This window comes from Schistocerca cancellata, chromosome 2, assembly GCF_023864275.1.
Source record: "Schistocerca cancellata isolate TAMUIC-IGC-003103 chromosome 2, iqSchCanc2.1, whole genome shotgun sequence".
NCBI lineage: Eukaryota > Metazoa > Arthropoda > Insecta > Orthoptera > Acrididae > Schistocerca > Schistocerca cancellata.
Genome location: NC_064627.1, coordinates 695,645,755 through 695,672,702, shown reverse-complemented (window position 1 = coordinate 695,672,702; position 26,948 = coordinate 695,645,755). Strand labels below are relative to the sequence as shown.

General features: G+C 43.9%; 1 protein-coding gene across 1 annotated transcript in view; it reads left to right on the top strand.

Moving 5' to 3' along the window:
- LOC126162469 (calpain-9-like) overlaps positions 1 to 26,948 on the top strand; it is a 1,012,451-nt gene that overhangs the window by 947,820 nt on the left and 37,683 nt on the right. The window contains exons 6-7 of the mRNA XM_049919000.1: positions 733 to 907; positions 12,189 to 12,433. Of these exons, the coding sequence (XP_049774957.1) occupies positions 733 to 907; positions 12,189 to 12,433 (420 nt within the window). The remainder of the gene's footprint in view (positions 1 to 732; positions 908 to 12,188; positions 12,434 to 26,948) is intronic.

The following is a 26,948-nucleotide window of genomic DNA, read 5'->3' as shown; positions in this document are numbered from 1 at the left end:
CATTACGCCAGAGATTGCAATTGTTTGCAGCAAATGATGGCCACCACATTGAACATCTATTGGCCTGACATGTCGGGACACACTCTATTCCATTCCGTAATTGAAAACGGAAACCACGTGTGTACGTGTACCTCACCCCTCATGGTAATGTACAAGTACGTCAGTGAAAAAGACCAATAAAAAGGTGTTAGCATGTGGACGTAATGTGCTGTTCCAGTCTCTTCTGTACCTAAGGTCCATCACCGTTCCATTTGGATCCCTACGTAATTCGGTGCTCTCCGATACACTCGATCGAACAGCGGAGGAGTGGTACTCAAGCGTCAACTTTTGGTTACAATATCTCCGGATGTAATTAACATTTTACAATGCAACAAACATCACTGATTACGTATTTGTTTATACTCGTATGTTCAGATGTGCTAACAAAACTAACGAGGTTCCTTTTAAAAAAACGTAGGTTTGTGTTAAAAAAGATACTTCCGCGCATTTTTTTATGGTTTGTATTAACCAATTACACTAGCCCCTCTCCTCACGTTCGGTCTGTGGAATCGATTCGTCAGTATTTGATGTGGTTTACGAAATATATCCAGCGGTAATGTTAGGTGACTCACCCTGTATACTGGAGTCACCTGTGCCTTTTTCCAGTCGCTCGGGACTTGGTGCTGTGCGAGAGAGTCAGAGCAAATGCAAGCCAGACGGTGTGTATTAGGAGGTGGCACGTGTTTTCGGCAGGCTGTACGGCAGCTACGAGAGCCTGCAGCAGGGCAGCGCGACGCGGGCGCTGCAGGACCTGACCGGCGGCATCGTGCAGAGCTTCGCGCTCTGCTCGCAGGACCGCTACCTCACCTTCCAGGTGCTCAACAGCGCCGTGCCGCGCTCCAGCCTGCTCGTCGCCAGCATCAACCCCGTGAGTACCCGCCGCCGCCGCCGCCCTCTCCACCTTCACTTTTCAAACGCGTTTTCAGTGACCTCACTGGTGTGCGCGGAGACTCTGAAGTGTAAGACACTAATCATTTTATCCCTATTGTTTAGAAAACACCGTGGCTGTTTTCGAAAATTACGCTTTAGGAAATACTGCAACTAGCCACAACCTTTTTTCTTATATGATTTTATTGTACCATTACTAGTTTCTGCCCTGAGGCCAACGTCAGATGGTAGTGTTGACTTCTTTGCAAGTTTTACATTTGCGTCCTAATAGCAGGGTGACTTTTTCCACCGTGTACAAAACTATGGGGATCGATCGATGAGAGGACACGGAACAGAAAAGGTCTAATGAGCTTACGTCCGGACAAACATGGTTTTCATGTTAGACACCATTTATTCTATCACACAGTGTTACAGAGACTGCAGGCTGATACGCGCTGTACCATGCAGTTACAGTATGTGCGTTACAGTATGTGCTGAAAATGGTTTCCATGTGCCTCGACTACTGCGTGTACACGCCGTAGCCTGTTCCATCTCGTATCTTTACATCGGCCACGCTGCATCCGAACAGTCTCAAAGACATACTCAATACGCTGCTCCAGTGTCTCCATATCTGGAATGGCCTCTGCATACACGATACTTTTGAGGTGGCCCCATAACCAGAAATCGTACGGGTTGATCTGGTGAAGGAGCAGCCCGTGCAACTAGACGCCCTCGTCTGATCCATGGAGCAGAGGAGCCACCATTGAGATGCGTCCGTACGTTAACAGCGAATTGGGCTGGAGCACCGTCATGTAGCAGCTACATAACCCTTAGAATCATCAGTGGCATTTCTTCCAGCAGGGGAGGCAGAGTCACCCGCAAGAAACGCCAATAGTTCGGGCCTGTTAGGTAACGTGGAAGAAAGACTGGTCCCAAAATACGGTCACCAATTATCCCGGCCCACCCGTACCGGCTGCACCCATGCTGGTGATACGCTGTCATCATACCATGGCGGTTCTGCATACTATACCACAGATGACTGTTATGAAAATTGAAGATAGAAATCCGCATAAAGGTGGCCTCATCGGTGAACAGGATGGATGGGTCAGATCCCGGAATCGTGGTTGACTGGCGAAGAATCCGTGACAAAACTGTTCCAGATGAGTAAAGTCTGTCGCTAGCAAGCCCTGAACACGCTGTGAGTGATAAAGGTTGTAACAACTGTCATGGAGAATGTTCCACACGGTCGTCTGGATTACCCTGTACTGGTACTGACACGGATGTCGCCTTCCACAATGTTAATCACATTTTCCTCCAAGTCTGATGTCCGAACATTCGGGTATGTCTTTCATGATTTCCTGCTTCCTGAAACGACCCTGTCTCAGACAAACGGTGAAACACGGTTCCATACATTGAACACGGTGGTTGTTGTCGGCGGAGAGAGGTCTCGTGACACAATCTTGCTGTCCACCGCCCGTTGCCATTTGCTTTTCCGTAAGTAAACACCATGTTGGCAAGCTCTCGATTCGAATACGCTGTATCACATCCACTACAAGGTAAGTCAGGAAGAGATGTGAATCGGACACATTACCAATTATAACGGCAGGAGAGTGCCCTAGGGCATGACGTATGAGGAACAGTACCACCGTCTAGGAGGCATAGTGTAACTGTGGCTACATGGTACAGTGCATATTAGACTGCAGTCTCTGTAACAAAGTATAATTGAATAAATGGGCTCTAGCATGGAAACCATGTTTTTCCGGATATAAGTTCATCAGACCTTTTTTGTTCTGTATCCTCTCATCGATCGATCCCTACAGTTTGTACACGGTGGGAAAAATCAAAGAACATGTGATACATGGTTTACAAGAGGTTTTAAATTTGCGTCCTAAAATACAACAAAGTTTTTGTGATTACATAGTTTCACACTTATATATGCCCTAGGCGTTTTACTTACTTCCTGGAAAGCTCTCCTATATATATATATATATATATATATATATATATATATATATATATATATATATATATATTACAATCAATTATTATCCACGGACTGAAGTACATACAAGAAGGCGGATACATTTGTTTACATCGGCTGCTGATTTGATGAGCCAACGAATGTGATATGTGTACAGATACGGCACACCTCTGGAGATGTGGCAGATACTTCTTGATAATACAGATAATTTTATACAGTTAAACATTTAATTATTTACTTTTGAAAGACTCTGGTAATGGCCAATGAACAATTTTGTCTCTGCTTGTTAATATTATTTCTATCATTTCAAATTAAAGGAGTCGTATGAAATTTTTAAGATAAATTTGGTTTCTTAATATTAATTGATCATCCAGTAACAAGTCGGGTTTACTGTGAATGTCGTTGTATATTTCTAATTTCTCTAACAAATTCATCTGTCCTTCTGTTTCGACAAAATGTAATACCTGTAAGTTTTCTTCGAAGCTTATCTCTGAGCTTCCGTATTGGACCAAGTGAATAGCGAAAGCTGACTTATTTAGCTTGTTGAACCTGGGAGCATCCATATGTTCTCTCCTACCAGTTTTGTCAGTGTAAAGTTTGTGGCATTGTTGTATTTTAGGACACAAATGTAAAACTTGCAAAGACGTCAACGCTACATTCTGACAATGGGCTCAGGCATGATGCTACAATAAAATCATTTCAAAATGTGTGGCTGGTTGTAATATTCCGTACAGTGTAATTCAAGACAGTAAATTTAAATAATTTATTGTGTTACCCACTATCTAGGTTTCGCTGTTCTATTTCAGGGAAACGCTCTTTTGTTGTGTTTAAGTGGAAACTATGTCTGTAGTAAAATATTACTTTTGGTCTTTAAACATTGTTTTGAAGACGATGGTGCCGAAAAGAACACGTGAGCACCATGCCACTCATATCAATAATCTTAATAGAAAGTAACTCTAGTGCACACCTAATGCAGTCTTCAAACATATCAGTCGATACCTTGAATTATTTTTCACTTTTACAACGACCTGCTCGTATAGCGTAATGCGCAGAGCTTTAGCTTGCGAGAGTGGGAGTTGAGTCAGGTGAGGATCGAATCCGCGTTTCTGATTGGCGACCGTGGCTTGTGCACCAGCCACAATGAGAGTGGTTTTTAAGGCGCACTTCTACCTTCATTTAGGTGAATGCTGGGCTGGTCGTCATTTTCTGCCTCAGAAACGGCAACACGCAAACAGCTAAAATTCGATAACACACAGAACAAAGTTTACACCATCAGACAGCAGGAGCACTCGACTTGCCTCCAGCAGGTTACCCCGACAACTGTGGCGTCAAATAGCTAAATAAGATAAAGAGCCAAACTTGAGCACAGCGGAGCCCGTAAGTAAATAGTGGCAAAGCTCTGACGAGAAATAGTAGTTCTCATTATTTACAACATGTAACGCCACATCGCAGTAATGGAGATCCTCTAAGATTTTTGACTATACATTTTTTTAAAATTATTTCATGTTGAAATATGTTCCTAATATTCTTGAAATGCATATGGCCAAGAGAGAGAGTACCTACATACTTCGACGGACTGTTTTCTACAGTTTACATTCTCACTCAATGCTACCTAAAGATTTTTACTATGGTTTGGTTGGGTGACTGCTAACCACCAAGGAGTATGAGAAGCACTGCTTCGTGAAAACTTTCACTCATCAGTTTCTGTTACGACATGAATGTCACTTGGTTTTTTAAAGTTCGATTTGAGGTCCGGGTTTTGCGGCCACCTTGGCGCTGAACGAACGTCATCGTTCACATATGCCATGACAAAAGCGACATTGTGCGAGACATTTTACTTTTCACTTTGAAACAAAGTGTATCAAACGCAGTTTTATCACACACATTGCTGAAATCAACCAGTGTTAAATTGGTTGCCTCCCATCTGTCTATTAACTCTCTAAGATCGACTATCATTTTATTAAACTTGTGTTTAGCTGTGGAGTTTCCAAAATCCCTCTCACATTTACCGTCGATATAAGTGACAGTAACTGGTAAGTAAGTTGAAAAATTAACTTCAAACCATTTATAAATCAATTATATGATGACAGCCTTTAAGTGTATTTATTCTTGGCCAGCAGGCTGAATTAAGTTTTTCTTCCCACTCTGTATGAAATTTAATAGTGACGAGAGAGAAACTAAACATGCCAGTAGGGACCAGAATAATAACTTCAGCTTCGTTTTGCCTTCTTTCTTTATTCATTTATCGTGAGTTTGCATGCTCCATCATTACATACAACCTCAGAACAGATTCTCATGAAGTCTTTAGTAATGAGTTTGTAATAACACGTTTTAATAAAACGCGTTTGTAGAAGTGCTGACTTGTGGTGGTGCTGATGACTAGTAATTTGTCGCAGCTTGAAACATGGGTGGTGTCGATAAAAAGTAATTTACTGCGTTCTGCGGAAACTAGATAAACAGTAAAACACTTTGCTTTTCATATGATGAGACAGTGCAGTGTTCTCCTCGGGACTTGAAGTACTGACACGCCGTATTCAATAGAACAGGCAGGCCAGGTTTTGACGGTGAGCACATTTTGTGTCATTCTGGTCGACAGTTCCCTATATTCCTCGTAAGGTTAAAGTATTGGATTCCGCTTGAATTCTCTGTCTGTAGAGTCTCGCTTATTTGTCTAATGTCATCCGTGGAGCAAGAGAAGCCTTTTCTTTGAAAGTACGTTGAGCATGTGCAGTGCAGAAAGTGTGAGAGGGGAGTCCCAAATTTTACGATCTTTTCTGCTTTTTCTGCCTTGTAATTGTTTCGTGACCATCGTTATTTACTATTAATTATTTGTGTTGACGAAATACGGAAATATTATAAATCGAGAAAATTATTTCATTAGTAAGTTTTGGAAGATATTTCTAAAAAAATTGCATCACTGGTGTACTAATGTAATGAAGTGGGAACCTGCAAATCTCTTCCATCTTGTAACCCAGCATTCCCAGACAAAACAAATAAAAACCGGCCACGCAGTCACGATTGTCGTTCTTCACCAACGATGCGTATGAAATTCATTGTCGCGTTGAGATATCTTCGCAGCAAAAACCTGCAGTTATTTATTCAACGAACTGTAGGGGCAGTCAGTGCACGCCTGTGAGTTCGGCTGCACGCCTAACAGCTGTGCACGCTTGGTTGCGGGCGAGTCAGTGAGGAAGCTGAAGAGGTGCGCGGAGAAACATCACGAGTAAAAATTAGTGGCTGTTGAGTACGTTAGGAATCATGAATAGTATACTAACTAAGACGGAGAAAAGGCTTCTTATAACAGTGTTAGTATCAAGAGTTTGATGTCTTCTCATAAAGTTGTCAGTTATCTACTCTCCAGAAAACACATTGTAACGAAAAAGAAACTGGTATGGGCATGCATATTCAAATACAGAGATACCTAAACAAGCAGAATACGGCGCTGCGGTTGAGAACGCCTGGCGCAGTTATTAGATCGGTTACTGCTGCTAAATAGCAGGTTATCAAGAGTTAAATGAGTCTGAAAGTGGAGTTATAGTCGGCGCATGAGCGATGGGACACAGCATTTCCGAGGTAGCGGTGAAGTGGGAATTTTCCCGTATGATCATTTCATGAGTGTAGCGTGAATATCAGGAATCTACTAAAACACCAAATCTGAGACGTCGGTGCGGCCCGATAAAGATCCTGTAAGAATGGGACCAACTACGACTGATAAGAATTGTTCAACCTGACAAAAATGCAACCGTTCCGCAAGTTACTGCAGATTTCAATGCTGGGACACCAACAAGTGTCAGCGTGCGAACCATTCAACGAAACATCATCGATATGGGCTTTCGGATCCGAAGGCCCACTCGTGTACCCTTGATGACTGCACGACTCAAAGCTGTACGACTCGCCTGGGCCCGTCAACACCGACATTGGACTGTTGATGACAGGAAACATGTTGCCTGGTCGGACGAGTCTCGTTTCAAATTGTGTGAAATGGATGGACGTGTAGGGGTATGCAGACAACCTCATGAACCAGTAGATGGACCCTTCATGGCAGCAGGGAATGTTCAAGCTGGTGGAGGCTCTGTAATGGCGTGTGGCGTCTGCAGTTAGAGTTATATGGGATCCCTGATACATCTAAATACGATTCTGACAGGCGACACGTACGTAAGCATCCTGTCTGATCACCTGCATCCATTCGTGTCCATTGTGCATTCCGTCGGACTTGGGCAATTCCAGCAGGACAATGCGACACCCCACACGTCTAGAATTGCTATAGAGTGGCACTAGGAACACGTTCTGAGTTTAAACGCATCCGCCGACCACCAAACTCGTCTGACATGAACATTATTGAGCGTAACTGGGATGCCTTGCAACGTGCTGTTCAGAAGAGATCTCCACGCCCTCGTTCTGTTACAGATTTATGAATAGCCCTACAGAATTCATGGTGTCAGTTCCCTCCAGCACTACTTCAGACATCTGTTTTAATCGAGTCTATGCAATGTCATGTTGCGGCACTTCTGTGTTCTCGCGGGGGCCCTACACGATATTTGGCAGGTGTATCAGTTTCTTTGGATCTTCAGTTTATAATAACTGCTGTTAATAAGCGAGTAGATACACGAACACTGTTACAAATTTTGGAGGAAATGAGTCTGAAAAAAAATCCAGTAATGTGATTAAACAAACCTTAACCAACGCAACACCCAAGGTCAAGTTCAGAGGAAAGCTTTCAGAGGCCTTCGAGATTTAAACCGGAGTGAGACAAGATGACTGACTTTCCTCTTCGCTCTTTAACTATGCACTTGATAAGATGATCAACGAGTGTCGATGAGAAATTAAAGGAGTGGTGGAACACGAATGGGGTGCAAGAAAAAAGAATATGGGTGGACTGTCTACCATTCGCAGATGATACTATGATATTGTAGGAACGATTGGAAGAGGCGGTTAAACAAATCAGGTAATTACTGAGAGAAGCGACTAAAGCAGGCGAACAGATCTCTATCGAGATGACACAGTATATGACAGAGTTCGAGACACCTACTATATGGACGAAAATAGAAGGAGGAAAAATTCAGAAGGTGGAGAGATTGAAACACCTGAGGGAACGGATAGAAACTGGGCTGACAGAAACGGAAGCAATATGAGCACGAATACAGAAAATGAATTTGGAATGAAAATTAACTATGTGAGGCTATGATGAGATCAATATTTCGATCAATTTAAAACAGAGACATTAGGAGACAGTGGTCCGCACTGAAGCCTTACACGCAGAGAATCTCTTAACCTAGTAAGGACAGGAGTACTTAAGAGACTAGAACTGGTGGAACGAAAGGTTCTCAGGAGGATGTTGGGACTTCGAAGACCAGAAGACGGTCAGTTTAGAAGACGAACGATTCAAGAACTGAGATAATCTCGGACATCATCAGGAAAAAGAGGAACGTGTTCTTCAGACACGTCCTTAGAACGGACCAAGTGACGTTAACTCAGCAAATACTACAGTTTCTGGAAAACAAGAGAATCAAAGTACGCTAGTTCCAAGAGGTACAAAGGGATGTGGAAGAAAGAATACAAGAATTAGAGATATACAACAGGGTGATTTGCAAATAAAGAAATTCAGGCTTTCACGGGTTTCGAAGACAGAACTAGACCCCGAGCAAAATCATCATGGAAGAAAGGAGAGTGCGAGAGTGAAAGAATATTGGACAAGGAGAAAGAGCAGAATAAACGAAGATGACGCGAATTAACGTGGTCCTAAGATGACCAAAACGAAAAGAAGAAAAAATGAAGTCACGTGGTGATTAAGTGATAGACATGGGCTCGAGAAGAGTCGGATTCTAATCCAGATAAGAATTTGCAGGGTTTCTCTCAGTTACTTTAGGCTGATGGGACCGTACCTTTCAAATGGACTCGGCCATTCTAGAGTCTCGCTCATGTCGAATTTGAACGTCGCTAATGACATCTTAATGTGCAAGTTTCTGTATGTCCATCCTTGTGCCAGGAGGTCTAGGGGATTACGGCCGTTCACTGTTGTAAGAAGTGAAACACCTACAGTCGCCTGTTGACAGTTGATGGTTGGAGAGACATGACAGTTACAGGTAGCCTGCGTAAAGCAGCTGTTGTCCACTCATGCATCGTATATATGGATCGTGATAACACCTTCGGCATCAATTAAGGCCTGAAGACGGAGTACTGAAGTAGCTACAGAATAAATGAGAGCATAAGAACAGCTGTGGGTGTTTCATTTCTTACAATCTTAATGTGCAGTTTATTGTTCCTTCATTGGCTCTCCTCACAGCTCATTTTACTGGTTATTTTATAGTCCATTACATCACACATTATGCTGTTCATTTTACTGCATATTTTATATCTAATGCACTTAAACATAATTTACTTGTTTTCTTTGCTCCTCATCTCGAGTAATTTAATTGTCCAGTGTACCATATACGTCCAAGTGTTTCTGCGAACCGTAAATAAACTAATAAATCAGAATGGACGGGACATAAAGCCCTATACGGCCTTCTTGTAGATCCGATTAATTTGCTGGAGAGGTGTTCATTTGAAAAGAAGCAAGTAATACTGTGTCTGGGATCTAGCACATCTACTATTATGTTCTGGTGTGCTTTGCGCTACATTCAGCACCGATGTTACTTGCTTCTGAGGCTACAAAGAAGAGCTAATACGGTAATGGAAGGAAGTGAGGACGAAATAAACACGTTCAAAGGATCCATGTTGCAGTAATCTACGCAGAGATGAAGAGGCTTACACGAGATAGGCTAGCGTAGAGAACTGCATCAAATCAGTCTTCGGGCTGAAGATCACAACAGCAATCATAGTTTTCTTTAGCAACAATATTCATGAGTGGTGTAGAAAGTCTTGGAAGAAATGCTGCTCGTATGATATCGACTGACTGAACAAACTGATCTGTTGTTCTTGGAAATTCGAACAAGATTGCACACACGGTCTGTGTACACACATCAAAAAAAGTTTTGTATCACTCCCGTTCCCAGAACTCCTGAAGATAGACGTTGACTGTGGATATTGTTTCACAGACGCAGTCCCTTTGACTGTTCAGAGATACCATTAAACCCGCCCAAAGATGTAAACAACCATGCATGAGCAGCGCCCGACAGTCGACCAGTTCCAGTCATTCCATCAGGAATGAGGTACACGGCTCGTGTTGTCTGTAGTTCAACCATGCCTAGACGGTCACTACCGCGGTTCGATCGCGTCCGCATTGTTACTTTGTGCCAGGAAGGGCTCTCAACAAAGGAAGAGTCCAGGCGTCTCGGAGTGAACCAAAGCGTTGTTGTTCGGACATGGAGGAGATACAGAGAGACAGGAACAGCCAATGACATGCCTCGCTCAGGCCACCCAAGGGCATATATATTATATACGCTAATGAAATTAGTCATAAATAAGCCATAAGAACAGAGAAGAACAGTCATGTTCATCCTTACAACACTAGAGGGGAAAATGTCCTTTATTATCTGTTATTAAAGCCGTCCGTGGCTCAGAAAGGAGTTCAAATATGCAGCAACAAAAATTTTTGATCACTTGCCCAATAACATAAAATGACTTACAGGAGGAGAAAAGTTTTAAATTTAACTTGAAACCATTTCACCTGGGCAATTAGCTGTCAGCCAGTTTAGAAAAATAATCTAGTTGTTAAGTGTACACTACTGGCCATTAAAATTGCTACACCAAGAAGAAATGCAGATGATAAACGGGTTTTCATTGGACAAATATATTATACTAGAGCTTACATGTGATTACATTTTCACGCAATTTGCGTGCATAGATCCTGAGAAATCAGTACCCAGAACAACCACCTCTGGCCGTAATAACGGCCTTGATATGCCTGGTCATTGAGTCAAATAGAGCTTGGATGGCGTGTACAGGTACAGCTGCCCATCCACCTTCAACACGATACCACAGTTCATCAAGAGTAGTGACTGGCGTATTGTGACGAGCCAGTTGCTCGGCCACCATTGAACAGACTTTCCAATTGGTGAGAGATCTGGAGAATGTGCTGGCCAGGGCAGCAGTCGAACATTTTCTGTATCCAGAAAGGCCCGTACAGGACCTGCAACATGCGGTCGTGCATTATCCTGCTGAAATGTAGGATTTCGCAGGGATCGAATGAAGGGTAGAGCCAAGGTCGTAACACATCAGAAATGTAACGTCCACTGTTCAAACTGCCGTCAATGCGAACAAGAGGTGACCGAGACGTGTAACCATGGCACCCCATGCCATCACGCCGGGTGGTACGCTAGTACGGCGATGACGAATACACCGCGATGTCGCCAAACACGGATGCGACCATCATGATGCTGTAAACAGAACCTGGATTCATCCGAAAAAATGACGTTTTGCCATTCGTGCACCCAGGTTCGTCGTTGAGTACTCCATCGCAGGCGCTCCTGTCTGTGATGCAGCGTCGAGGGTAACCACAGCCATGGTCTCCGAGCTGATAGTCCATGCTGCTGCAAACGTCGTCGAACTGTTCGTGCAGATGGTTATTGTCTTGCAAACGTCCCCATCTGTTGACTCAGGGATCGAGACGTGGCTGCACGATCCGTTACATTCATGCGGGTAAGATGCCTGTCATCTCGACTGCTAGTGATACGAGGCCGTTGGGATCCAGCACGGCGTTCCGTATTACCCTCCTGAACCTACAGATTCCATATTCTGCTAACAGTCATTGGATCTCGGCCAACGCGAGCAGCAATGTCGCGATACGATAAACCACAATCGCGATAGGCAAGAATCCGAACTATATCAAAGTCGGAAACGTGATGGTACGCGTTTCTCCGCCTTACACGAGGCATCACAACAACATTTCACCAGGCAACGCCAGTCAACTGCTGTTTGTGTAAGAGAAATCGGTTGGAAACTTTCCTCATGTCAGCACGTTGTAGGTGTCGCCACCGGCGCCAACCTTGTGTGAATGCTCTGAAAAGCTAATCACTTGCATATCACAGCATATTTTCCTGTTGGTTAAATTTCGCGTCTGTAGCACGTCATCTTCGTGGTGTAGCAATTTTAATGGCCAGTAGTGTAGTTGCATGATTTGGTCTACAAAATTAATCTGTTCATTAATGTTAACATAAGTCATGTATACATGTCCTGTAAACTGATTCGATACACCTAATTTGATGAAAGAATCGTTTAATAGATCTCTGAAACTTGTAACTGACAAACTAATTGACTTCTCTAACTTGTAAGCACAATAAGTTGTTGTATGTTAGGAGTACGTAGATGTCTGAATGTAGCGTGCAGGAGGAATGAAAGCTGACAGAGTGAGAATGTGCAGGAGAAGGAGAGCCGGCGGCAGCTGCGGCTGCGCAACGGGCTGGTGACGCAGCACGCGTACAGCGTGACGGGGCTGGCGCGGGTGCGCGGCCCGCTCGGCGAGACGCCGCTGGTGCGCCTGCGCAACCCGTGGGGGCGCGGCGAGTGGACGGGGCCCTGGAGCGAGCGCTCCTGGGAGTGGGACGGCCTCTCCGAGCGCGACAAGGAGCTGCTCTCCGTGCGCGTGCGCAACGACGGCGAGTTCTGGTCAGTACTCGCTGTTTACCTGTCCCGAGGAAGTTCAGACAACACAGAAATCTAGAACATATGTGTGTGTGTGTGTGTGTGTGTGCGCGTGAATCCATGGGTGTTGTTGTTGTTGTGGTCTTCAGTCCTGAGACTGGTTTGATGCAGCTCTCCATGCTACCTTATCCTGTGCAAGCTTCTTCATCTCCCAGTACCTACTGCAGCCTACACCCTTCTGAATCTGCTTAGTATATTCATCTCTTGGTCTCCCTCTACGATTTTTACCCTCCACGCTGCCCTCCAGTACTAAATTGGTGATCCCTTGATGCCTCAGAACATGTCCTACCAACCGATCCCTTCTTCTAGTCAAGTTGTGCCACAAACTCTTCTTCTCCCCAATTATATTCAATACTTCCTCATTAGTTAGGTGATCTACCTATCCAATCTTCAGCATTCTTCTGTAGCACCACATTTCGAAAGCTTCTATTCTCTTCTTGTCCAAACTATTTACCGTCCATGTTTCACTTCCATACATGGCTACACACCATGCAGATACTTTCAGAAACGACTTCCTGACACTTAAATTTATACTCGATGTTAACAAATTTCTCTTCTTCAGAAACGCTTTCCTTGCCATTGCCAGTCTACATTTTATATCCTCTCGACTTCGACCATCGTCAGTTATTTTGCTCCCCAAATAGAAAAACTCATTTACTACTTTAAGTGTCTCATTTCCTAATCTAATTCCCTCAGCATCACCCGACTTAATTCGACTACATTCCATTATCCTCGTTTTGCTTTTGTTGATGTTCATCTTATACCCTCCTTTCAAGACACTGTCCATTCCGTTCAACTGCTCTTCCAAGTCCTTTGCTGTCTCTGACAGAGTTACTGTGTCATCGGCGAACCTCAAATTTTTATTTCTTCTCCATGGATTTTAATAACTACTCCGAACTTTTCTTTTGTTTCCTTTACTACTTGCTCAATATACAGATTGAATAGCATCGGGGATAGGCTACAAGCCTGTCTCACTCCCTTCCCAACCACTGCTTCCCTTTCATGTCCCTCGACTCTTATAACTGCCATCTGGTTTCTGTACAAATTGTAAATAGCCTTTCGCTCCCTGTATTTTACCCCTATCACCTTTAGAATTTGAAAGAGAGTATTCCAGTCAACATTGCCAAACGCTTTCTCTAAGTCTACAAATGCTAGAAACATAGGTTTGCCTTTCCTTAATCTTTCTTCTAAGATAAGTCGTAGGGTCAGTATTGCCTCACGTGTTCCAACATTTCTACGGAATCCAAACTGATCTTCCCCGAGGTCAGCTTCTACCAGTTTTTCCATTCGTCTGTAAAGAATTCTTGTTAGTATTTTGCAGCCATGACTTCTTAAATTGATAGTTCGGTAATTTTCACATCTGTCAACATCTGCTTTCTTTGGGATTGGAATTATTATATTCTTCTTGAAGTCTGAGGGAATTTCGTCTGTCTCATACATCTTGCTCACCAGATGGTAGAGTTTTGTCAGGACTGGCTCTCCCAAGGCTGTCAGTTGTTCTAATGGAATGTTGTCTACTCCCGGGGCCTTGTTTCGACTCAGGTCTTTCAATGCTCTGTCAAACTCTTCACGCAGTATCATATCTCCCATTTCATCTTCATCTACCTCCTCTTCCATTTACGTAATATTGTCCTCAAGTACATCGCCCCAGTATAGACCCTCTATATACTCCTTCCGCCTTTCTGCTTTCCCTTCTTTGCTCTATGGGTATGAAATCAATAAGGAGGCATCTCTTTCTCTTTTAGTGTTCAACCCTGAGGTTGTTTTGCAGCAGAGCGCCATTCCTCTCTTCTGTCTGCCTTCCTCTTCATTTCCACGTATGTCTTACATCCAACGTCATTCATGATATGTTGCATGTATGATATCCTTGGTCGCCCCCGCCGATTCCTTCCCTCAATAGCTCCTTCTGCTATTGTTGCAATGATGTTGTTGTGTCGTAGGATGTGCCCTACAAGTCTGTCTCTTCTTGTTTGGATGTGCCTCCACAGAGATCTGGTTTCCTCTACTCTTCTAAGCACCTCCTCATTTGTTACTTTGTCTCTCCAGCTGATCTTCATCATCCTTCTACGGCACCACATCTCCGGCGCCTCTAGCCGTCTTCTCTCTTCTCTATCAATTGTCCAAGTCTTATATCCGTATAGGGCCACACTCCAAACGAAACCTTTCGTGATACGTTTCCTTATTTTCAGACATGTTGCTACCGAATAAGTTCCTTCTCCGATTAAATGCAATTTCTTTCCGGCTTCTACCATCTTTTGTGATTTTGCTTCCCAGGTAAGTAAATTCCTGTATCACTTCCAGCTCCTTTCTTCCAATTCTCATTCTCAGAGGTTCATATTCTGCTCCTGTACTGCATACCATCACTTTAGTCTTTGTCTTGTTTATTATTCCATGCAGATTGCATAGAATTTTTTCCATTGTTCTGAGGACTTCCTCTAGATCTTCTTTTGTCTCCGTGACTATAGCAATATCATCTGCATAACGTAGCATGTCTATCTTCTGCCCATTAATTTTGATCCCCACCTCAGTAGTTTCTCGAACTTGGTCTATAGCTTCCTGGATGTAAGAATTGAATATAAGAGGAGAGAGAGAACATCCTTGCCTTACCCCTTTTCTAATATTTGCTTCTTGCTCATGCTGACGTTCCTAATCACTGCCACCTCATTCTTATAGAAGCTGAGTATCACACCGATGTCTTTGTACTTTATTCCACTTTTCCTCAGCACTCTGAATATCTCTTGCCAGATAACGTTATCAAATGCCTTTTCCATGTCAACAAAGGCAATATAAGTTGATTTATTTTTCTGTAATTGCTTTTCGATAACGAGTCTCAGTGCCAGAATCGCCTCTCTTGTTCCCAATCCCTTTCTGAAGCCAAACTGATCTTCACTCAGCATATCCTCCACCTTCTCTTCAATTCTCTTCAGAACTAAGGAGGCATGGGATATGAAATTATATCAGTACAAACCGTTCAGAAACCCTGAGGTCGCATTGCTATGAATGTGTCTTGACAAAAGAAAAACTATGCTTTACCGAGACTGGAACTCGCTTTTTCTGCTTTTAATGAAAATCAGAAAGTCCAGTTTCGAGTCCAGATCTGGTAAAAATTTTGGACTGTCAGAGCATATCCACTGAAATAGCGCTTTCTACTAGAGAAATAAATTGTGCGATAATATGCCCGAGGAAATCAACGAGACAACTAAAACAAAAGTAGTTCTTCTTTCTTTTGTTAAACCAGACGACAATTTTTATGTGTGTAGTGTGTATTCTTTCGGTAATGTCCGTAAAAACAGACACCATTTGTATGCGGCCACTGCATTAAATGCAACGGCGACATGTGAAAATTTGTGGCGGACTGGGATTCGAAACCGGATTCTACACTTCTCTAGAACGATTCCCTTAACCGCCATTTTTTTTTTAATTTCTGAAAAAGTGGGTGGTGGGGGCAAAATGGGGAGGGGTCGCAAACCCAGTCCTGGCCACAATGTCCCGTTCTTCCCCTCAGAACTAAGAAGTATGGAGGGCATACGATCCATGGAAAGAGAAAGAAGAAAAGAGTAATACTAATAATACTAATAATTAGAATAATAATGATTATTATTATTACTATTATTTTGTACAGGGTGTTTCAAAAATGACCGGTATATTTGAAACGGCAATAAAAACTAAACGAGCAGCGATAGAAATACACCGTTTGTTGCAATATGCTTGGGACAACAGTACATTTTCAGGCAGACAAACTTTCGAAATTACAGTAGTTACAATTTTCAACAACAGATGGCGCTGCGGTCTGGGAAACTCTACAGTACGATATTTTCCACATATCCACCATGCGTAGCAATAATATGGCGTAGTCTCTGAATGAAATTACCCGAAACCTTTGACAACGTGTCTGGCGGAATGGCTTCACATGCAGATGAGATGTACTGCTTCAGCTGTTCAATTGTCTCTGGATTCTGGCGTTACACCTGGTCTTTCAAGTGTCCCCACAGAAAGAAGTCACAGGGGTTCATGTCTGGCGAATACGGAGGCCAATCCACGCCGACTCCTGTATGTTTCGGATAGCCCAAAGCAATCACACGATCATCGAAATATTCATTCAGGAAATTAAAGACGTCGGCCGTGCGATGTGGCCGGGCACCATCTTGCATAAACCACGAGGTGTGCGCAGTGTCGTCTAAGGCAGTTTGTACCGCCACAAATTCACGAAGAATGTCCAGATAGCGTGATGCAGTAATCGTTTCGGATCTGAAAAATGGGCCAATGATTCCTTTGGAAGAACTGGCGGCCCAGACCAGTAGTTTTTGAGGATGCAGGGACGATGGGACTGCAACATGGGGCTTTTCGGTTCCCCATATGCGCCAGTTCTGTTTATTGACGAAGCCGTCCAGGTAAAAATAAGCTTCGTCAGTAAACCAAATGCTGCCCACATGCATATCGCCGTCATCAATCCTGTGCACTATATCGTTAGCGAATGTCTCTCGTGCACCAATGGTAGCGGCGCTGAGGGGTTGCCGCGTTTGAATTTTGTATGGATAGAGGTGTAAACTCTGGCGCATGAGACGATACGTGGACGTTGGCGTCATTTGGACCGCAGCTGCAACACGGCGAACGGAAACCCGAGGCTGCTGTTGGATCACCTGCTGCACTAGCTGCGCGTTGCCCTCTGTGGTTGCCGTACGCGGTCGCCCTACCTTTCCAGCACGTTCATCCGTCACGTTCCCAGTCCGTTGAAATTTTTCAAACAGATCCTTTATTGTATCGCTTTTCGGTCCTTTGGTTACATTAAACCTCCGTTGAAAACTTCGTCTTGTTGCAACAACACTGTGTTCTAGGCGGTGGAATTCCAACACCAGAAAAATCCTCTGTTCTAAGGAATAAACCATGTTGTCTACAGCACACTTGCACGTTGTGAACAGCACACGCTTATAGCAGAAAGACAACGTACAGAATGGCGCACCCACAGACTGCGTTGTCTTCTATATCTTTCACATCACTTGGAGCGCCATCTGTTGTTGAAAATTGTAACTACTGTAATTTCGAAAGTTTGTCCGCCTGAAAATGTACTGTTGTCCCAAGCATATTGCAACAAACGGTGTATTTCTATCGCTGCTCGTTTAGTTTTTATTGCCGTTTCAAATATACCGGTCATTTTTGAAACACCCTGTACCATCACCAACGTATTACAAAAGCTCGTGCTTTGGCATGCCTCATAATAACGAGGGGAAGGTAAGTGAAACCTGGTCCTCGTCGGCTGCCAAACAGGAAGAAATATAAAAGAGGTCGTCTTTTTAAGACGTGAAGACGCTGCGCCGGCTACTGTGACCGAGCGCTTCTAGGCGCTTCAGTCCGGAATCGCGCTGCTACTACTGTCGCAGGTTCGAATCCCGCCTCAGGCATGAATTTGTGTGATCTCCTTAGGTTAGCTACGTTAAGTAGTTCTAAGTCTAGGGGACTGATGACCTCAGATGTTAAGTTCTATAGTGCTTAGAGCCATTTGAAGATGCTGCGTAGAGCTACTCGCTGCGGAATTATCGATGCATATCTTCCCGTAGTAATGTGTCACCACTGACCGTTCAGTACTAACAAAAGCGGTTCTACGTTCAACTTCTCCTGTCGTGCACAGTCCGGGCCAGGTTACGTAACGCGCTCCAGAGAAAATTTAAGAAATATTGCTGTTATACTTTGGGTTCCGTACGATCGCACAGTGTCGTTCGTTTGAGTAGTGTCAAAAATTGAGGTCTATCTTCTCACCGTCACACAACCAGTAGTGGACGGCCTGGCCGCGGACCCATGTCACAGAATTCGTCTTTCCTCTCGGAAAATACACATCATGTGGAAAGAGGAGCGATTATGCAGCTATCGGTCGGGAGTCACACGTGTGAGGAAAGTCAACATCTGGCCCACCAAATGCCAAACATCACTCGCCGATCCGCTGACAAGGCGATGGTCATCCTTATCCATCACTCTTCAGGTTAACACAATAAAGAGTCCGCGAGTTTAATTTCATATAGTCGAGACTGGCACATCTGCTTTCCGTTAACAGTCATGTAACAAAGGACGGACATACAAAAAAAGAGGACTGGACGTCCATATCAAGAGTGGCGGCGTTCACTGCCTGCCACACAACGCACCACTCTATATTGGGGTACTTCGTTTTAATCACCTTCGGCGCCTTAGTTGCAGGTTGGTGTATATTGTCCTCAACAATGTCAAGTGAGTGGGCAATAGTGCGCTGCAGATATAACTTCAAGGAAGAATTGGCCAAGACAGGTTTGTAAGACATGTCGAACAACGTTACCACATCTTCCGGTGAGAGCTTATAAACACGGCGTTCGCTGCCTTGGACATGAAAGAGTCCTAAGCCTCCACCGTACCTCAAGAACGTCACAAACTCGTAGCGGATCTTAGAAAGCATGAGCATACTAACAAAGAGTCCAGAAGCAGCCATGTGGCGAACAAGACATGGCGGGATTGGAACATTTGCGCAATATGGGGAATGCGGGATGCCAAACAGACATTCACATATCGCGTCCGTTGCAGAAGTCCAAAGACGACGGTCGGTTAGCGCTGCTCTGATCTGATTTAATAGATGCCTGCAGTTGGCTATTCAGAGTGCCAGGTTAGTTGTGAAATCAATGCCCGAGCAACGTATCGTGTCACTGGTACGGGGGTGATGCACCCATCGCACAGTCCCTTACCTGTAGGCAGAGCATAAGATTTTTGGACATTGAGACTACCGTGCCTTAAACCGCGAACCACACCAATGCTGCGCAGATATAATTTCCACAACGAAGGAGGAATACCAGATCGTCGGCATAAGCACTGTACCATAAAGTGTGTCTGCCAAGTCTCATCCCCGCCGGGCGTTGTCGGAAGCCACAGAGAGCGGTTCCAAAGCGAAGGCGTACAGTATCGCTAAGAGAGGACAGCCCTCTCTCACCGAGCGCTGGATCAAGACTGGCGGCATGAGGCGGCCGTTGTACTGCACCCTGTACATTGCGCCACGATGGAGACGCGTCACTATCTCTATGTCGTAGTACCGCCGTCAAAAACGCATGGCCAGCCTTGTCAATGTTTAATGTCAATTTATTGTATATTAACAGACCATAATCGTACTTGACTGCTACATTTGTATTCTGTGGTAGCAGTTATGACGTTTTATCTGTCTTCAGAAAAAATTTCCTTCCCTCACGTGTAACATTATCTGAAAAATCATTTATAAGGGGCAATAAAAATGTTTCCAATCGAAGGGAACACTAGCCCCTTGCCCAGCAACTCGACGTGGTGTGGACTCAAAAAGTCGTCTGAAGTCCCCTGCAGAAATACTGAGGCATGTTGCCTCTATAGCCGTCCATAATTGCGAAAGTGTTGCCGGTGCTGAATGTTTTGCACGAACTGACCTCTCGATTATGTCCCATAAACGTAGTTGACAAATTCGGTCCATGGTTTCGTTGGGTCTGCGCTAACATCGAATCCTATCGTCAGCTCTTACCGACTGAAATCGGGACTCATTTTACCAGGTAATGGTTTTCCAGATGTCTAGCGTCTACCCTCTCCCAGGAGAGGCGCTGCAGAAGATGTCATGCTCTTAGCAAAGGCACTCGGGTAGGTGGTCAGCTGCATTACCCCAATTTGCCGCACTGTCCTAACGCTTACCGTCGTCGCACATCCCGCATTGATTTCTGCCGTAATTTCACTCAGTGTTGCTTGTTTGTTAACACTGACAACTCTACGCAAACGCCGCTGCTCTCCGTCGTTAAGTAAAGGCCGTCGGCCACTGCGTTGTCCGTGGTGAGAGGTAATGCCTAAAATTTGGTGTTCTAGGCATGCTCTTGACATTGTGGATCTCGGAATATTGGATTCCCTAACGATGTCCGAAATGGTACGTCCCATGCGACTAGCTCCAACTACCATTCCGCGATCAAAGTCTGTCAGTTCCCGTCGAGCGGTCACAATCACGTCGGAAACCTCTTCACAGTAATCTCCTGAGACGAATGACTGCTCCGCTGAAGCGCTGCCCTTTCGTACCCTGTGCACGCGAAACTACCACCACCTATTTGTGTGCATATTGGTATCCCATGAGTATTGACACCTCTGTATACATACCCACACCGGAGTCGCGCTGAGTTGCTTATACGAGGTGCATTCAAGATCTAAGGCCTCCGATTTTTTTCTCCGGACTGGAAAGAGATAGAAACATGCGCATTGTTTTAAAATGAGGCTGCGTTCATTGTCAATACGTCTCAAAGATGGGAGCACCGTACGGCAGATGGAATTTTACCGCCAGCGGCGAGAATGAGAACTCTTTTAAATACTTAAAATGGCGACGTTTTCCTTACTTGAACAGCGTGCAATCATTCGTTTTCTGAATTTGCGTGGTGTGAAACCAATTGAAATTCATCGACAGTTGAAGGAGACATGTGGTGATGGAGTTATGGATGTGTCGAAAGTGCGTTCGTGGGTGCGACAGTTTAATGAAGGCAGAACATCGTGTGACAACAAACCGAAACAACCTCGGGCTCGCACAAGCCGGTCTGACGACATGATCGAGAAAGTGGAGAGAATTGTTTTGGGGGATCGCCGAATGACTGTTGAACAGATCGCCTCCAGAGTTGGCATTTCTGTGAGTTCTGTGCACACAATCCTGCATGACGACCTGAAAATGCGAAAAGTGTCATCCAGGTGGGTGCCACGAATGCTGACGGACGACCACACGGCTGCCCGTGTGGCATGTTGCCAAGCAATGTTGACGTGCAACGACAGCATGAATGGGACTTTCTTTTCGTCGGTTGTGACAATGGATGAGACGTGGATGCCATTTTTCAATCCATAAACAAAGCGCCAGTCAGCTCAATGGAAGCACACAGATTCACCGCCACCAAAAAAATTTCGGGTAACCGCCAGTGCTGAAAAAATGATGGTGTCTATGTTCTGGGGCAGCGAGGGCGTAATCCTTACCCATTGCGTTCCAAAGGGGACTACGGTAACAGGTGCATCCTACGAAAATGTTTTGAAGAACAAATTCCTTCCTGCACTGCAACAAAAACGTCCGGAAAGGGCTGCGCGTGTGCTGTTTCACCAAGACAACGCAGCCGCACATCGAGCTAACGTTACTCAACAGTTTCTTCGTGATAACAACTTTGAAGTGATTCCTCATGCTCCCTACTCACCTGACCTGACTCCTAGTGACTTTTGGCTTTTTCCAACAATGAAAGACACTCTCCGTGGCCGCACATTCACCAGCTGTGCTGCTATTGCCTCAGCGATTTTCCAGTGGTCAAAACAGACTCCTAAAGAAGCCTTCGCCGCTGCCATGGAATCATGGCGTCAGCGTTGTGAAAAATGTGTACGTCTGCAGGGCGATTACGTCGAGAAGTAACGCCAGTTTCATCGATTTCGGGTGAGCAGTTAATTAGAAAAAAATTTGGAGGCCTTAGAACTTGAATGCACCTCGTATGCTGCAGCATCACACTCAAACGGCAACTTTTTATTCGTCTTATACATGTATGTTAGGAAAAATTCAGTTCTAAAGCTGCTGTACAAATGCAATGCCACATGAAATTATTTTTGATATTGCAAACTTTTCTGCAATTTTCATTTTATTTTAGCCCTGTGTTGTCTCTATCCATTAAACTCCAATTTCTAGGTACGATTGAAACTAGTTATCAGACCATTTTACAACTACGTCTACATGCCTACTGTGCAAACGACTCTGAAGTTCATGCCAGGGGGTACTAATCATTGTACCACATGTTACGATTCCTTCCCACTCCAATCACGTATAGAGTGTGATGAAATCACTGCCTAAATGCCTCTGTGCGCCCATTAATTAGTATAATTTTGTCTTCGCGGTCCGTACGGGAGCGATACTTAGCATTCTGAAGTACATTTGTAGGGTCTTAACTTACTCCAGATATTTCTGTCCTATTTAGTAAAGTTTTATGACCAGAGTCAGATCCCTACAATAGATCTAAAAATACAGGGTTATTCAAAAAGGAAGAGCAGATTTCAGTTCTTTGTTTCAAACTAGGAAAGATAAAAACACGTTGAACTTGTCACTGGATAGAGGAAGCACCCAAATTTTATGTTCGCACAGACACTCTACCTCATATTCAACATGAGCACCACTCGTTGCTCGAGAAGCGCTAAAACGGTAGTCCATTTCATTCCATACACGATTCAGCAGGTCCCTTCTTGATGGATCAACAGTTTCAACAGTTCGATTGCTCAGCTCTTTAAGATTAGCTGCCATAGATGGGGACCAGGAATCTGTCATTTAAACATCCCACTGAAAAAATAGCAACGTGTTAGGTCTTCGACCTGGGAGGCCAAAAGCAATGAACAAGATCTTGTTGTCCACCTCTTACAGTCCAACTTTGTCGGGAGGTGATGTTGAGATAACACCGCACCTCAAGGTGAAAATGAGGCGTGGTGCCGTCATGAATAAAAAAGAAATCAGTGGAATCTTCTTGACGTTGAGGAAACAACCAACTTAGCAGCATGTCCAGGTATGACATTTCTGTGACAGTTTCCTCTGCATAATAGCTAAGGTCCATAAACGTTGTGAACACAAATGCTACAAAACACATTCAGTTTCCTTGAATCTCTTTCATGTTCGATGACGACACCAGGATTTTGTGACCCCCAAATTCTTACATTGTGGCGGTTTACTGTACCCGATAGATAAAACGTCGATTCGTTTGAAAAGATGAATCGTTTGGAAAACAGTGTCCTCTGCCATACCCTGGAGAACTCAAACCCAAAATTCGTACTTTCTGATGTGGTCGTCTGGACATAACAGCTGCAGTAACTGCTTCTTATGCAGACGTCGTTTCACAACTCGCCGTACCGTTGTTTGAGGAAGTTGAAGTTTCTGGCCTGCCAGTCTCGTGGACTTCCGATTGCTCCGTGTGAACGCATCTCGGACACGCTCGACATTTTTGATCAGACGGGCGTGGTCGACCAGTTCTTTCTTTTGCATAGGCAACCAACTTTCAAGAATTTTGTATACCAGTCATAAATGTTCAGAAATGGCTGAATGGACGGTGGAATGCAAGTTGCACTTGAACGATCGATCGACTTCGCCCAAATTCCAACATACAAAATTATTTCTCTTATGGTGTAGTCACCACAATGCTACAAACAACAGCGCATCTGTGTCAGATCTTTGAACCGTCTTCTATCCAGTGACATGCGCAATGTGTTTCTACCTTTTATAGTTTGTCTCCAATAAACCACTGAAATCTGTTCTTTCTTTTCGAATCATTCGGTATGCCTCTGACGCATTTATCTTTGCATAGTGCTATAAGTACAACTTTCGTAATCTCTTCTGTAATTGATTCTGAACGTCTTCTACCTTGGAAACCGAACTGTGCTGCTATGCATCTCCAGGTAGTTCATTAGTCTGTTTTTAGTAATTTTCTGTTCACTGAACTTCACGTTGCAGCAAAAATACAAAATGCAGTTTTCTTTCCTCTGCGGACCACGATGCTTTCTGGCTGTTTTGTGCAACTGTTTTCGGTGGTGATGTCACGACATTCATCATCTGTTAGCTGTGCTACTCTATTCTGCCGATTCAGCCTCGAATTAGAAATACTTTTCATTTGCCTACTTGCTATTGCTGTATTTTCAGATTCATCTTCCAGCAAAGCATGTGTTGCGTAGTAATCATCGCACAATTTTACAAAATGATCTGCTGCTTATCATTCAAGACATCTACGGCAAAAGTATAAGATCTTATTTTTGTAGGCCCTAAAATAAAAGTGCTAGGAATATGAAGAAAAATGATTTGCTGTGTTCCAAGTATGTTTACCCTGATTTTAGTCACGAGGGAATAACGGCTGTCATGAAAAGGAGGTATTTAGCATATGTTTTCTTATAAAATTCTGCACATTGCTTACAGGGGACAAGGCACAACAATGAACACTTATTAGGATATGATAATGTCACGTCGGCAGCAGTGATTCGCCATGTAATGAAAGAACATAATTTCAAGTATCGAAATCGATACACGCTTGAAGTCTGATGTTCCATTTCATAACAATAGTCCAATTGCCAATTATGTCCTATTGTCACAGTTTTCTCCTTGTCTATTCCGGTACCTTATTAAAACAGAATTGCCCTGAAATAAAATCTTTGATATCCTTGAAGCCATTTTTGAGGGGCGAAAGCAATTAAGTTTCAATGTAGTTAGTCATTCCATGATTTGTCTCTTAGCACAGTTACGTAAATCTGCTGTAGAATGCTTACATGAAGTACTTTCAATCTTGCTCTTCTTTCTGGAGATATTAGTTTTTCCTTCGGTAAGGCATGGTATTCCGTTATACGCATTATGCAGTGTCTTATAAGCATGTTGGGTTCCCTTTATCTTCGACGTTTTCCCTTTTCATGAAGCCAACAGTTACACTAAAAACCATCGCTGCTGCCCGCGAACATATGTTCCGTTATCGCTTTCTCTACTCAAACTACGAACAATAGGGAGTAACGCTTTGTAGTTGACGCGGTCTTACCCAGCCAACTCGTAGCTGCATGCTTGGCTTGTTGAACAATACTCCAACTTTTCCCACAACTTTCCATTGTATGAGTTTCAAGCAAAGAGTACGATCTGGCCACTTTATGCGTGGAACCGTTATCTGTTCTTAACCATCATATCATAAGCATTTCACAATACCGTAACCTATTTCGACTACAAAGTGGTCTTCAGATTGCCAATAGATAAAAACAAGCGACAAAGAATCATTACAAAATCTAACGAGTAACTACATGCATCGTAAATCGGCAACGTATCGTTTCCAATGCGTTGTCCATAATACTGAACGCAGCAGGTACTATATAGGTCGACGTTTTATTTCGTTTCTTTGTCGATTCGTACATGTTTATATTCGCGAAAGGAGTATATACTTTGCCAGATTTTAGTTATATTCGTTAGAGAAATGTGATATTATTTTGTATACAATTATTAAAAACTTCAAGAATTTTAAAAGTTTCAATGAGGAACACTGAGGGAGAATGGGTGGTGTGCTTGGGGGAGCGGCTCTATGCACGTGATGATATGGACACTTTAAACGAGCAGTTAGGTACCGGGTGGTTGTAATTAGTTGTGCAGCTACTGTGAAAGGTCGAGCGTTGTACAGCAACGAAACTTGTTAGATATTCTAATGCGATATGCGCAGAAAAAATAAAGTGTTGCAGTTTTCCCACCTGGTACAAATCTGACTCCGTGAATACAAGAAAGACGTATAGAAATGTTTCCATATCCAATGGATTAGGAACAGTATGTGGGCAGAAAAGGTCAAACAAGTGAGAAAGGCGTAATGTTGGTTTTATTATTAACTGCCGCTTACACAGTTTGTTCAGTATGAGCACTGGAGACCTCGACGAGACGTTGCATCCGTAAAGCCAACAGATGAACAGTTGCTCGCAACTTTCCCAGTGGAATCTGAGCATCGTGCACCTTTATACTGGAATTCAGATCAGGAAGAGAACGAACGTGTTCCTGGTAAACAGTTTCTATTACATATCCCCAGAGTCAAAACTCACATGGTTTCAGATCAGGGGATCTTGCAGGCCATGCATCTAGAAAACCTCTGGAGAGAGATTGTATTATGCAGGTATACTGGGCGAGTGATACGAGGTATTGCCCCATCTTGCATGAAAATAATGTTTTACAGACAGTTGCACTCTTTAAAAGTAGAAATCAGACGCTGTACAAGGAGGTCTCAATAATGTGCATACATCACTGTACACGCGACAGGGCCTCTGGGTGTATTCCAAAGAAGAAAGGACCGAGGATAAAGCTGCTTGTGAATCCACACCGCACGGTCACATACGGCAAGTTCAAATGGTTCAAATGGTTCTGAGCACTATGGGACTTAACATCTGTGGTCATCAGTCCCCTAGAACTTAGAACTACTTAAACCTAACTAACCTAAGGACATCACACACATCCATCCTCGAGGCAAGATTCGAACCTGCGACCGTAGCAGTCGCGTGGTTCCGGACTGAGCGCCTGAACCGCTAGACCACCGCGGCCGGCATACGGCAAGTGCAATGGCTCTTCGTGCACAATGCGTGGTTTAACAGTAGCCCAAGTTCGGCAGTTCTGTCTATTCACCTCACCCTGTTGTGTAAAATGTGCCTCGTCAGTCCGTAGAATATTGCCCGACCACATGTCATCAACTTCGATCTGTGCAAGAGACCAAAGAGCAAATTCAGAACATTTCTGCGGATCATGAGGTTTCTGTTGCTGCATCATTTATATCTCGTACAGGAACCAGTGTAAAACAAACTGCAAAACTTTCTGTACTGTTGACCACGGGATGGACAATTCTCGTGACACTGCATGAGCACTAGCTCTACCTGGGGACGTGCTGCATGACCAGTTACAGCAACGAAACCTCTTAGATAACTTCCATTGGGATAAGACACCATCTTCCAGATAACACGTCGAGCTCAGCTGTGTTTCGAATTTCATTGT